The sequence below is a fragment of the Rhinolophus sinicus genome, chromosome 13, assembly GCF_057876585.1.
Source record: "Rhinolophus sinicus isolate RSI-liver-muscle chromosome 13, RSI-T2T, whole genome shotgun sequence".
Taxonomy (NCBI): Eukaryota; Metazoa; Chordata; class Mammalia; order Chiroptera; family Rhinolophidae; genus Rhinolophus; species Rhinolophus sinicus.
This window is the reverse complement of record NC_142513.1, coordinates 40,986,767-41,001,466: the sequence shown is the minus strand read 5'-3', so window position 1 is coordinate 41,001,466 and position 14,700 is coordinate 40,986,767. Positions and strand designations below refer to the sequence as shown.

The window sequence follows — 14,700 nt, the reverse complement described above, 5'->3', positions numbered from 1 at the left end:
TTTCCACTCTCACCAGATTGCTTAGTTTTACTATGAAATATTTTATACATACTAAAAAACATATAACATTTATATAAATCCTGAAGAATAATAAAACAGGTCCTTTTACTGACCTCCATGTGTACCAACCAGTGTATCTGAGAACCTCCCATGTGCTACTTCCTCCCACCCCAGAGATAATTCTGGTTATATTTTCACTGTACTGCATGTGTACCTCTAGGCAAGATGTTTCACTTTTTCTCTTTTTTAGATTTATGTAAGTAGAATTTCACTGTACATGTTCTTCAATGGCTCAATGGCTTGCTTTTTTCATTGAACATTGTTTTAAGTTTCATACATACTATTGTACATGCCTGTAGTTTGTTTTCACTGCTGTATAGTATTCTACTTTGGGCTGCATTTATCAGTAAAAGTTAAAAATGATTTTTCTTTATTTTTTTCTTTTTGCTGTTGTCTATAAAACATTATAAATATTCTTACATGTGGAATTTCTGGCCCACGGAATAGGCACATCTGCCATTTCCTGGATAATGTCAAATTGCCTTCTGGAGAATTTGGGCTGATTACTTCTCACCAGTAGGCTCTGAAAGTTCGTATGCCCCACGTCCTCTCTGACATTTGGCAATATTAAAGTTTTTGTTTTGCCTATCTGGTATATATAAAATGGTATCTCACTGTGGCTCTAATAATCCCTGATTATTAATGATCTTGAGTATCTTAATGTCCATTCATAGTTTATCTTCTGGAAATGCTTATGTCTTGTCCATTTTTTTACTAGATCATTTGGATTTTTTTGATTTGTAGGGGTTCTTTCTATATGCTGGACACTAGCTTGGTCAGTTATGTGTTGTAGATGCCTCCTCCCACTTTGTGCCTGTAGCTTTACTTTCTTCATGGTATTATGGTGAACAGTAGTTCTTAATTTGAATGTGCCCAGATGTACCAGTCTTCTCCCTTATGTTTCTGTGTTTTTGTTTTTTGTTTAATAAATCATTCCACATCCCAAGGTCATAAAGATTGTGCCCCATACTTTCTTCTAGAAGTTTTGTGTAACTTTGTTTTTATCTCTGCAGAATTTTACTTCAAATTGAAAACTCTCTAACCTCTCCTTACATGCTCTCTTTGCCTAGAATATATCTAGCAGTATCATTGCCAGAGCAGTGGGCACAAATCCTAGGCATTAATTTATCCATTCAATAAATTAACAGAGTATGAGTGGTGTAAGGATGAACCTGACTCATACAGTGCCCTCAAGATGCATAGTGGGCTAAATGGTGACCCCAAAAAGATATGTCCACATCCTCGTCCCAGGACCTGGGAATGCTAACTTATTTGAGTAAAGATCTTTGCAAAATGTTCTCTGAATTGAATAATTAAGGGGAAACTTGCTCTTTAAAAAAGTACTTTACTATGTGTGGTTTTTAATGAGATTGAGCAGAATTAAAGTTTCACATTTGTTAGTGGTCTTTTTAAGAGAATAAAAGGCCAATGGTTAGTATTGAAATGAGAATTGGATTTGTGACCAGGTGCCTCTTTAGCCACCTGCTTTCAGTCAAAGGTCACTGCCCAGCATTATTTCAGCATTCAGTTCACATCTTAACATATCTTACACATGATAAGATCCTTATAAGCCTTTTGATATCTAAATTATAAGTGCCTTTTTTTTTAATAGAAAGCAACCGGCATTGAAGCCCTAAGGATGTTAGGTAAGAAAATGTCAGATGATACTGCTCCTAATTGCCTTTGCTAGTGGTTCTACTAATAAATTCAGTTAAGATCCCAGATCTACGGTTTTTTAAAGCTTGTAAAAGAAATGATTTTTGGCACTCGTGCATGAGCTCCTTGGCTGTTTGTAAATGCTGCCAGAATTGGGGTGATGTTTGTTTTCTCTTTGTCATGGTGTTTATATGTCCTGGCTTGGACCATGAGTGAAAATGCATTTGATGATCTCCTGGTCTCACCCCAGTCCCTAATGGATGTTTGTCTAGATGACAACAGCCAGTTTAGTGCTGTTAACGCTCCAACAGCAGCATAGGACCGGCCTGGGGGTGGGGGAGTGTGTGCTGCGTGTGACAGTGGGAGAATAAATGGTGAGATCAGGAACTTTCGATGAAGTAAGCATCCTCTAGTTATCCAGTTCTAGAAGCACCTTTTTGTGCTCTGTCTCCTTTAGTGCCTTAATTTAGGAATCAGACCATAAATATTCATTGAATCAGAGAATCTCACAACTTGGTTATTGCCCCCAGGAACTCTCATGCTGGATTTGCTCTTAGGAGCCCAGATCTCTCAGCCTTGACAAGAACAAGCTTATGACAATCGCATAGTGTCATGCCGGATGAGGATGACAGGCTGCTGTCTGGGGTCCATTTATATGGTTTTAAACACAACATCCCTTTGTAGGTTTGACTGTGAGCTTGGTTAACATAGCAGCCACTCTTCCAGATAGTATATTTAGCAAAATGCATTCACATTTCTGTTTTGTTCACCGTTGTGCCAAGCACTGTATGAGGATGTGTTGAACTCAGTGGGGCCTTTCAGGAAACAGCAGGACGATTCTAGACAGAGCATGACAGTTCTTTAGAGGGATGCGCCTGCTCTAACCCAAGCCCACGAGCAGCCAGTTGACTGAAAAGGGGTGCCATGAATTGAGCGTTGACAGCGGGCCGCGGCTGTCCGAAGGCTCAGGTGGTTGTCAGCCATAAGTTTAGCTTAGCTCTTTGAGTAATTTGTCACGCCTCACTCGGCCCCTGCTGGGCTAGCACGTGCCAGCTTAGTGTCAGAGTGCCTGTTCGCCAGACGGCCACTCAGGCCTAACGTCCTGCTGTTCCCCGGCCCAGCGGCTTGCTGGGGCTGTGCGTGGAGGGCCGTGGCAACAGCCAAGTGCTGCACAGAATAAGTGTGTTCATAATGAGACGTGAATGACATTAGTGGGTCCCTCTAGAATTGGGCCTGAGCGGATGCCTCTTGCTGAGGAAGTTTGGCAGCCTGTTCGTTAGTTAAGGCGAGTCACCAGGAGCTTAGCCCAAAGTCGAGAAGCCAGTTCAGGCTCATGCTACCCAGACCTTGAACTGTTATGACCATCTATATAAAAGATCATAAATCAACAGAGGGGCCACTTTTGAAATCTTGAAACTTATTTGCCTTTTTTAAAGTTACATAGAGCAAGCCTAAAGAGGATATCTGGAATAGCACTGCCCAGTCGCACTTTCCATGACGATGGGCATGTTCTATCTGTGCAATCCAGATGGTAACCCCTAACCACATGTGGCTCTGAGGTACTTGAAATATAGCTTGTGGGACAGAGGAATTGAATTTCTATTTTTTTAATTTTAATTAGTTTAAATGTAAATTTAGATAGCCACATGTGACTCATGGCTGCTGTATTGGACAGCATGGCCCTCGGATGCCTTTGGTCTCATAGTGTGAAAATCTTCCTCTGAATATAATTGAAGGAGAAGGAGGAGGAAGAGCCTGCATGGAGCAGTCAGGGTGCAGACTTTGCCAAAAGAAAACAGAAAAATACTTTCTTATTTTAAAACGTATGCTCTATTAAAAGCTAATTGGAAGGGCATAATTGTCACCAACTTACATTTTTAAAGAGGCCATTTTTGAAAAGATAGTTTTAAAATATAGCGAAAATGCTAGAATTACCTTTGTTCTCCTGGCACTACAAATAATAGACTGATGGTGATCCACATTCCCTATGTTCCTGGAGAATTAGCATGATTATCAACACGACTAAAACACATCTTTTAACTTTGGTATTGATAAGGAGGAAGAGGAAAATGAGACATCATGCCGACTTCCCCGAGTGTTAATTCATAAAGTCGTACGTGTGGTGCCTCCATCCTGTCAAATTGTTCTGACGTTGTCCTGTTATTGGAAGTGCATGATTCACCTTCTGAGGAAACAGAAGCCACACAAAAGGGGAAGATTTGCTTTCTGCCCTGTGAAAGGCTGCCACACGCAGGGGTCCTATTAAGACAGCTGGAAAGTTGCTTCAGCGTGTTACGCTTGTAAGTTTTATTGGTGACTGGTTTTTGATTACACATTTGAATGAGTGTGTTCCAAACTGCAATTTTAATTAAAAGCAATACTCTTTTTTTTTTTTTTCCTTATTGCCGTGTGCACTGTCTCCTAGATTCTCCAACTTACTAGTTCTTATTTTCTCGTGTTCATAGCCTATCTTGGCTTTCGGCTCGGGTGCCCCTTCAGAGCATACCTCCTGGCCTTCCCTCTTCCCAGTGACTTGCATTTGCGTTGTTTTTTTTTTTTAATGTGTGCACCATCTTATCACTAAGTCTTGCTTGCAGTAGCAAATCATTTTAGGCTAAGAACATTTTATCAACTGAACTAGGAAGGGAAGATCCAGTGTTGTCCCACAGTTGTCAGTGAGAAGAGATGCTGTCACAATCAATGTCTCTGTTTTTGTCTGTTTGACTCAATCTTAATGATCTTTTGATGTGATTCTGTAGCTATTGGTGTATATAATTTTTAGTGATACTAGTGTTGGATGCAGTTAAAGTCTAAGAGAAACTTAGATCTCAAAATCAGAATGTTATCATTAATTATGACTAATATTTAATTATCTGACAGGATGTTAACAAGCTTGCAAGGTACTTTTGCCCCACACAGCGTAAAAGTTGCATAACTGTATTTTTTTAAAAAGTGAACTGTGTCACTGTTTTGTGCATTGTTCTGCGCACACACTTGTTTCCTTAACCGATTGCTGCAGCTACGAAGAGCGAGCTCTGTATCTGGAAGCAATAATTCAGAACCACCGCGAAGTAATGACATTTGAGGATTTCGCAGCCCAAGTCTTTTCTCCCTCTCCCAGCTACTCCGTCAGTGGAATGGGTGAGTGTCTACATTATTCTTTCCTCACGCGCTTAAGACGCACTTGAGCAGCATATGTACACCTGTTTTTCACAGATAAATGCTTGCAAATTTAAGAAGAGCATTCTCCCTCTGAATCAACTAATGAATATCAAAAGGAATGATGACATTCATTTTAATTTGTTTTGTATCCGAGCTGTTCACTCAGTTCTTTTCTTCAGCTATCCTGTTAACCTCCGAATCTAGCAAGATTAATGAACTTTTTCTCAGTAATGTGCTCTGGTTCATTCAGGAGTGCGGGTTTCTTGCTGAGCTGGGAATATGTTGTTTAAAAGCGATGCCGGAATCAGTGCTTACTTATCAAAAAAGAGTTCCTCACAGTCGAAGCCGTTGCTACTAATGCTAAATGGGGATTATGCTGCCGAGATACTCTGGTCAGGGATTAATGCAGGAGAAATGGAAGGACAGTGTCCCCTGGTCCATCATTACAGCAGTGCAGTGTGCAAGCGTTCTCTCTGGAGTGGCCTGTGTCACATGAACCAGCCGCCGACTGGAGCAGCACCTGGTGTGAAACCTGTTTAGAAACTAGCTTACGATCATTTCATTTATTGGGCAAATGGAAAATTTCTGTGGATAGTTCTTGTTTTTCGGTTTTACTCTTTTTATATTTCTAATTTGGAAAAAAAAAAGTGTACTGCAACTTAAACTGATTATATGATTCTGTGAGGTTTTTTGGGTTTTTTTGAAGAATAGAATTTCTTGTAAATTTCTGCATGTAATTACAGATTAATTGCTTTTCAGAGAGTATAGGGGATATTTAGTCCATTCATGTTGAAATTCTCAATGAGGGCCTTCCTTCGTCTTCCATTGGTGTAGACACAACTGTTAGAGTGTTTAATAGATTTCTAACCTGTGTCAGTTCTCTCACCGCCTTACTTCTCCTATTCTGACTTGTTAACAAATATCTTACACACAAAGTGAAAAAAAAATAAATTCATTGAAATAAATCACTTACAAACAAAATCAGCCATGCATCATTGTTTAACATCCTTGGCTTCAATCCTTGCCTCTCCCAGCTTTGTTGGGAGATAAGAGGGAGAGACTTGCACTTGTGCTGGGAGCCAGGAGCCGCAGGCAGAAGGCCTGGGAGATAAGCAAGCTGGCCGAGGTGCAGGCGGGTGATTTACATAATCCCGCCTCTGCTTCCTGGTGAGGCGTCAAGAAACACAGGAATGGCCTCTATTGATCTTTGTTGAACTGGAATACTAAACAACATGAGAAAAGCTTATAACTTAAAGCTTTGATTAATGTTTCTTACATTAAAAAAGTAGAACAGCTGTGAATCGAATTCTTTTATACACTCTGCCAACATTCTAGCTAAATCCCTCCCCTCAAAAAAAATCAGTTTCGAGGGAAATGAAGATTTCATACCTAGTCTAATGAGAGGCTTAAAATTGTTTCTAATTTTTACATGAAAGAATATGAAGGATCCATAGCAAAACTAATTTTTTAAAACAATCATCATTCTGCTTTTCCCATCTTCGTGATGTTTTGGGACTTAATATTTAAATGCTATGCTTTTTGTGTTTTGTTTTGTTTTAATTCTTGAGAAAGCTTTTTTCTTAAAATTAAAAGAAACTAATAACTAGATATTTACATTCATCAACTCAACTATTACATTTCTAAAGCTCTTGATTATTGAAACAAATCTTAATGAACTTTATATTTTAGGTATATTTTAGCCTCTATATAAATTCGCTGATTTTTTTCCAAAAGTTTATATTTATTTAAACCAATTCAAATTAGTCAGTGTGTAGGTACATCTTAAGTGAGACTCTAGGAATAATTTGGGTTTTTTAAGACCTGCTATTTGGAGACGATTGCTGACAGGCTTCTCCAAGAACACTGCATTTGCCAGAATCACTTTACAGATAAAGGTTCTGACAGCTCATAAGGTGAGCATTGGAACCTGTACAAAAGGAACGTGAAACCAAAGGTGGGATATCAAGATAAATGCTGGGTTTTCCTCTTTTCAAATTATTAACATCAACATCACATTTCATAATGTTCTGGGTTTAGGGTATTCGGTGTTGAGTGATAAAAAGTTTTATATGGATATCACTCTAGTGCATGAATGCTATTTTAAGTCTAGGCATAATGTTCTCTGTTTGCCTATCTGCCCACAACAGTGATTAGGAAGGAACTAGAAATGAACTTGATTTGAGCTGAAATTTGAGGGCAGTGCAGTGAGGGCAGAGTATTTTCATACCACATAGAGGCATTGTCAGAACCACATCCTCTTCTCATGTGTGTGCTAGTTCTGCTTTTGAGGAATCCTTACCCCCTGTCTGTTACCACTTTTACAGATAAAAACACTTTTTGCTTATTCACACTGTTCTTTATTTTCTTGGGATAAGTACAGTGAAACCCAGATGAGCCAGCCAGCTTAAACTAAGAAATTGAGGTAAAGTCTGCTCTTCCAAGTGACAAGCCAACTGGAAAAATTGACCCTGAGCGGCTTAAGCTCCCACAGTGTGCTTAGGACCCAATCAGACCATCCCGGACAGCAGTGCCATCCAAGCTGGGCCTTGGGCTCCTGCTCACATGCATATGCACACTCGGAGGAATTAGGGGCTCCCAGGCTCTCTTTGTGTCCTTGCAACAAGGAGCTTTGGTGTTAACACAGAGGAGAGTAACCTGGACACTGTATGCATTCCACACTGGATTTGTAGCCGTGAGCAGCCCCCGTTTCTAGAGGGAAGAACTCTAATATCAGCCTTTCAGTCCGAGCTGTAAGGAAGAGATGTGCTAAATGGGAGTAGCCAGTGCCCACAGAGACCAGTGTTGGAAAACACCCTCTCTTCAAACTGTCCTAGCCCCAGTGCAGTTGCTCATCACCCAAGGCAGCCATGGAGGGTCACAGCAGCCAACTAAATGTGCCTCTATTCATGATTCACTGTCAACCACACATGAGATGTAGGGTCATTCGTTGTTAGGATCATAGGTGGGTGCTCAGCTTTTGTAAAAGAGGTTTTTTCAAAACACCTGTTTTCACAGTCCAAAAATTTTATTTTAAAATACCACCTACCTCATATCTATTCTGCCCATTACTAGTTTTGATAATACCCACTGTATTATAGGTATTTGAGCTGCCTTTCTTTACCTAGCTCTGTGATTTGCATTCCTTTTGATTTCTTCCTTATTGATTAGCAGTTTCTAAATGATAGCCAGTGTTAAAATATTGTCTGTAATTAACACACACATATGTGTGTGTATATGTGTGTGTGTGTCCATATGTATATGTTTTGTGTGTGTGAGTTATATATGTGTGTGTGTGTATATGTGAGTGTATGTATGTGTGTGTGTATATATATATATACATATATATATGTATATATATATATTTAACTCACACGCAAAACACACATTGTGGTAAGGGACTAAGTTTGTATTTTCAAGCATATTTCCAAGGAAGGGGGCTAGTAGGGAGGACTCTAAGGGGTTAACTGGAATGTGCACCCTCAACTGCTGGGAGGGACTGATGTAATCACTGCAGCTCACAGCCAAGTGCATCTGTTCACCATGAGGTCATTCTCCTGCATGCTAATGATTTGGAAAATCAAGTCTAATGTTTGACATTATCGGAAAGGATATAAATAGTGTGAATCTTTACTTTTTGAAAGCTATTCTTACAAAGCAAAAGTAGAAAAAAGAAACTTTAGCATGGACTTGAGTTGTTTTTTTTCCAGAACTACTTTAAAAATCGTGTCTGGACCTTCAAATCTAGGAGGAATCCACTTGTGTCTGTTGATGAATGATCCCCAATCATTATTACAGTCACAGCTAGCAGTTTGGTAGTTGAGGACTATAGGTAGGTATGTCTAACTTAATATCTAGTTTTAAGAATTTCCAAATAGCTTAGTCAGAAGTTGATAAGGGTGGGTTTTTCTCAAAGAATGTCTAAGACCAAGTTAGATGAGTGATTCTTCTCCACGTAACAAGAATTAACTGTATTTGCTGAAGATGCCAGCCCTGTTTGTGTTGCTGTCTGCTTTAATATTGCTATAGGGAGCCAGCAGAGGGAGCACAAATCTTTGTTTATTCGTTAGCCCTACATAAACACATGTGATTTCTCCAAAATATGGTCAGAAACACTTCCTCCCTCATGATAGACTAGATTGTAAAGGCTCCAGGATTTAGAACAAGTGGGAGAAAATTCCTCACTAGGCGCCATCAGATTCTGCCACTTTTAATGTAGGTCATATTTGGAGTTTAACCAGATTAGTCAGAGTTGGTCTCAGGATGCTGCTGCCACTGCTGCTTTTGTACAAAGCTTTAAATTTTCATTTTTCACACTCAGGAATTGCACAGGTGTCCTCTTGGAAATGTTTATTACTCTCACCTACCTAAAAAAAGACTTTTGTAATTTTTTTCCTACAACAAAATCAGATTAAGTTCACAGAAACTATCAGAAGACTCTGTCTGGTGTAACAGGGTCTGTCTAGTGACCTTATAAGACTACAGACGTGTTACACATTGGTCCCAAACTGAATCTGGTATGTAGATGCGATGCAGTCTACTTTTATAAATCATCAGCCTTTGCCTAGAGAAGTAAAGCTATACCCAGCTTTCGCTTGCTAAGACCTCTGAACCATACACAGTGGTTACATGTGCCAGGATGTTTCAGGCTTGTCATTTTGCATGCAGATCCCAACATGGACATTTCGCTAGGCAGTTAGCAATCACGTTGATCCCCAGAAACAGTACAAGATAAAACCTAACTCTAAATCCCCAAAAAGATGAAAGATTTTCCCTATTCACTCAGGGTAGTCATGTGACAGATTCCTGTTCATTCTCTCTCTACCCCCACCCCGCCCTGCCTCTCTCCCTCTTCCCCTTCTCTCGTCTCCCTCTTCCTCCCACCTTTTCTACCTCCCGCTCTCCCTCTCTTTCTCTTTCCTTCTCCGTCCTTCTCCCTCTCCCTCTCCTCCTCCCTTTCCCTCCCTCCCTCTCAACTTCTCTGTCTCTTCCTCAATCCTAGTTACAGTGGTCTTAATAAGGTTTTGATTGATAGCACTTTTCATATATTCACTTTCTTCATAAATTTGCTAAAACCAGCAAAGAATATCATAGAAAATAGGGCCAGAAGGGACTTCAGGAGATATTAAGTCTAACCCCTTCACATCAAGCCATGAAGGGACAACAAAGGTCGTGGGCAAATTGGCAGCAGGGCCAGCGCAGCCTTCACCCCTTGAGCCACACTCTCTTTTCTTCCCAAATAGAGTCCATGCAGATGTTAGTGACACCATCCGAGATACAGATGGTTACCAATTTCCTCTACTTGGTAAGCTGTCACCAAACATTGGTTACCAGTGACATTGGTCACAAAATTCCTAACCAGTCAATGATAAGAGTTCTTCAGTCTAAGCAAACCATGTAGTCTCTCTGAAAGAAGAAAAGCACATACTGTCTCAATGTTTTTTTCAAACAGAGCCTGCTCAAGAAAGCATTGTTCTTCCTCCTTGTTCTTCAGTAAGTCTTCATGAAATAAGAATGAAGTTTGAGAAAGACAGTAACATTCCAGGAAACACAGCCAGCTGAAACTACATTACCAGAACTTAATGTGTGAGGTTGTGGTTACTGGTTATTCCTATGTAAGTGACAGCTTATAAATTCAGTTACCAGCACACACACTTGTGATTATGATAGTCTGTAGGGTTACCTAGTAGATGTGACTGTAAAACCCTTTAAGGAGTCCTCTTATTTCCTCTCCTAACCAACCACATTGAGCAGAAGAGGAGACCGAAGCCCAAAATGGATGCAACATCATTGAGTCCACAGACGTGCATCACAGGCTTACACATGCCTCTGCTAGCTCAGGCTCCCAGATTCGGGAAGGCCATTCCATGGCCTGGAGGGGTTTCTAATGTTCTGGGGTGCTAAAAACACAGCCAGGACCCGGGCCCAGAGCCCATGTGTCCACACACCACTGCTGAACCCTGGGTAAAGGCAGATGGCAATACCCATCAGCAAGCCTTTGATCCTTCGTAACCCTTTGCAAGGGTTTGGGCACTTGCCTTCCTCGCTACTTAAGCACAGGCTTGCCTTCCCTTGCTCTTCTTCCTCACAGACAGTCTTACTCAGATTCCACTATTTTCCTGTCCTCCCTTGCTCAACACTGGCCAGAACCTTCCACCGAGAGCCGGCCTCCCCAGCCACCCTGAAGGCTGCACGGAGGGAGAACATGTTCTGATGAGGGTTCGGCTCTGCAGCGAGATAGTTGGCATCTTCCACGCTCCAGCACGTGGCCGCAGCCAAGTCACCTGTCCCTTTCTTTGCAGCTCAGAGTCCAATTCTGTAAAACAGGTCTAACAAGGGTACCTTCCTCAAAGGGCATTCCCAAGAATTCAATAAGTTCATCTGTGTGAAGACATGAGAACAGTGCCTGGTATGTAGAGAGCCCTCAGCCGATACTAGCTGTGCTCTCATTCTCACCTGTCCTGCCTGCCCGCCTTTTTCTTCACTCATCCTGTGCCACCCTCTACCTCTTTCCACCTGTCTTCCCTCTGTCTTTCATGATGAACATGTGCTCCCTCATTCCCCCTCTCATCCTGGAATTCACCCCTGCCTGCCCAGCAGCCTATCTCCTAGAAGGGGAGGTGCAAGCCAGGGCCATGACCTATGAAAATGATGGCTCAATGCCCACCCCGTGGGACAGTCCCATAAATCAGAGTCACGACTGCTGGCTTCTTATTAAAATCAGTTAAAGACCGGGACTAAAGCTCAGAACTCCATTCAGATAATCCAGAAGTTACCCTTAAATACAAGTTCTCTTGTGGCACTGCCTCTTCAGGAACTCAGGGCTACCCCACTCTGCACCTTCAGTTTGTCTGTAGCTGAGCAAGGCAGCCACGTGCCCTACGAACAGCTGCCCTCATGCATGTTCCTTCTACCCTGATAATCCCTCCCCGCCCCCGCCCACGTCTTCCTTCCCACATGACCGGCTCAGTTCTGCCCTCCTGTGCATATGACGTTTTTAAAAAAACTTAAAATGTATTCTCCTTGAAAATACAATGAAGCATCCATAGGAATTTTTTTAGCCACCCATTAATTCCATTGATAAACAGTTTGGTGCTGACTCCAGCTGTACACGGGGTCTCCTGCGAAGCCATTAGGAATCTGGATGCTGCATGCCGCCACCAGACATTTGGATTTCCTGGCCTGGGCTGTGGTCTGGCCCTTGGGACTTCCTTTTAAAAACTCCTGAGGGCATTTTAATATGCAAGCAGGACTGAGAACCACTATCTTAAATCAAGGCATCTCTGTAATGTTTGGGTCCTCATGCTAGTGCCATCTCATTTGTCGTGACTTATATCTTGATTTTTCTTAGCATATGTAAGTCTTTGTTTTGTGCGTCTATGTGTTTCTTCTATCTATAATTGGCTGTAAATTCTTTAGAGAATGATGCATATAATTTCTTGTAACATACGAGTATGCAACAGGAGTAAAATAGAAATAGACAGAAAGGAGTCAGCCTGTTGCTGTAAGTGGTACAGGTGTGTCTCCAGACCACAGGCATGTGTTGGATCTGATGCAAGATGCAGAACAAACACTGGTACTTGTGACCCACCACTCCTCCCCCCTTGCTGGTCTCTTAGTGAAGGTGGGCCAGTGACAAGCAGTACGGCCAAAACCAGTGTGGGAAACACGGGGGTGCCTGGTTAATCCACAGACTGGATAATGCAGTTTGAATAACTGACACTTGATTCAGGATGTTTTCATAAATGTTATTGAAGGTTTTAAAGAGAATTCTCAATTGCTCTGTTTAACACCACATTACGCCTCGTGCTTATGCATCCCTTTTCCTCTTAAAACTTGTATTCTCCTCATTGTCATCTCTGAAAGAGGGAGGAAAGAGATGAGGCCAACATTTGTTCCATGGGATCTGATAGAAAACTGTGGTGCTCCTTGTCAAATGTTACCATCTCTGAATTGGCCCTTCCCTCAGTCCCCTTGCCTACCCTCTCCTCCTTTTCCTTGGCAGCTGCCACCAAGTAGGACTGTGCTGGGCATTTTAAGGGAACATAAAGAGCTCTGGAGACCTTGCACTGTTTTTCCTTCCCTTTTGAGCTTGAAGTCTTATTGGAGAAAAGCAGATAGATACTCATGAACCACCAAAACTGGCTAATTATTAATAAGCTCAGATTAGTTAGCCCCAAACTACAACTAAATGTCTAAAAGACATAGTCCAAAAAAAAAAAAAAATACAGTCAGCTGATGGCTTGCAGTTGGGTTGAGATTTCCCTGAGATGGGCCATGCCATCTGCCTTGTGAGCCTGGGAAAGAATGAAAACTTGCCTGATATCTGTTAGCTATTCTACTAAGATCTTGTCAGTCAATTTTTAACTTTCTCACATTGGCTAAGAATTGAAACATGTGAGAATTGGAAGGCCCTGAACAAGAAGAGTAAGATAAAGGTTAATAAATGGAGGACGAGCAGACAGGAAGAAAGGACTCCTTCAGTGCCAGGGAGGGGCCGCTCCTGCCTTGGTGTGGGGGCAGAGCTTGGGAGTGTTCACAGGTTCCCAGAAAAGAAGAGACCCCAGATTATTCATTCTAAAGTGTTGACATTACATTTAATTTGTTCCTTTGCAAGAACGTGAAGATGCTGCTTTTTCTGTGAAATGCTGCCTTAGGTTAGTTCTGGTTTTTCAGGACTTGCAGGGTTTGAAGTGCAAGTGGCATCTTCCTTCCTGCCTAACTGCTAATTATGGCTCAGGCGCCGGGGACACTGCAGCAGTTGCCAAGAGATGGCCGGCAAGTACCAAAAATTTTTCTGAGACAATTTTTGGAAATGACTCTTAATTAAAGCTTATTTGAAATAACCTTGAGTATTTGTTTCAGAAGAGCCTGGAGCTTCTGATACCCCAGGTTCACACACCTTGTAAACCATGGCTGTGTCCCTCGTGCCCTTCTGATTCTAGTACATGGAACATGTACCACCTTAGCCATTTAGGGTGGGTTCCTAGAACACTCAATGGCTTTTGCTTAATTTTCTATTTAGCAACAACCAAATCAAAGCAGAGGCCAAATGGAGCCTCTTTTACTAGCATTTAAGTCTGCTGACAGTAAAAAGAAAGAATATTTTATACTCTCCTTTTCCAGAAGGATAGTTGATGATAACCAGGAAATAAACCTCTAAACAGCATAATAAAGAGAAAAGCTGGTTCCTTTTTTTCCATTAGTCCTTAAGTCCCTCAACAGGCTGAAAAAATCCCTTAAAAAATAGGAAACATTCCAGTCAACTATGTAAAAAAATAATAATACCTAAAATAGTTACAGCATTTACAGGGCCAAAATTCATTTCTAAGCCCGTAAGAAACCTAGTAGCATCACTGTAAAGACTGCCGAGAAAAAACAGGCAGAACCCTAGTTTTTGACCACTTCAAGAATATGAGAGTAAAATCCTAGATGCATGAGGACACATTCCACCTACCTCCACCCCATGCCAGATCCTTCTCACCTGCCCATAGAGCTCAGCCATTACCGTGGGGAACCAGGGTCAGCCAGCATCTCTCTTCGTGAGCCAGGTGGTCAGATCTGTGAGATTGCCTGATGGTGAGGAAAGCCACGGAGTGTCTTCCAGGACTCACTGGGAGGTTCCACTCCCCCAGCCCTAATCTCACGCAGAACCGAGAGGCACAGCCTGCCTTGCATTCTCTGCTGAAGTATGTTTGGGCCGACCCTGTGGCCGGCACGCGTCCCAAAGCCCATGCGTGGTAGTTAGGGAAACCCTGCTCCCTAGCTGCATCCCTAGGGCTCCAAGAAGTAGCTAGAGAAACAGCCTGACTCCCGTTAACGCTG

At 41.8% G+C, this 14,700-nt stretch overlaps 1 protein-coding gene across 8 annotated transcripts in view; it reads left to right on the top strand.

Annotated features, from left to right (window-relative positions):
- Positions 1-14,700, top strand: part of RALGAPA2 (Ral GTPase activating protein catalytic subunit alpha 2) — a 332,861-nt gene that overhangs the window by 304,814 nt on the left and 13,347 nt on the right. For 7 of the 8 annotated variants that reach the window (XM_019712539.3, XM_019712535.3, XM_019712536.3 and 4 more), the window contains one exon: positions 4,736-4,857. In XM_019712539.3, the coding sequence (XP_019568098.3) occupies positions 4,736-4,857 (122 nt within the window). Of the gene's footprint in view, positions 1-3,772; positions 3,990-4,735; positions 4,858-14,700 lie in introns of those variants that run through there. The other variant, XM_088789284.1, reaches the window with a different exon arrangement.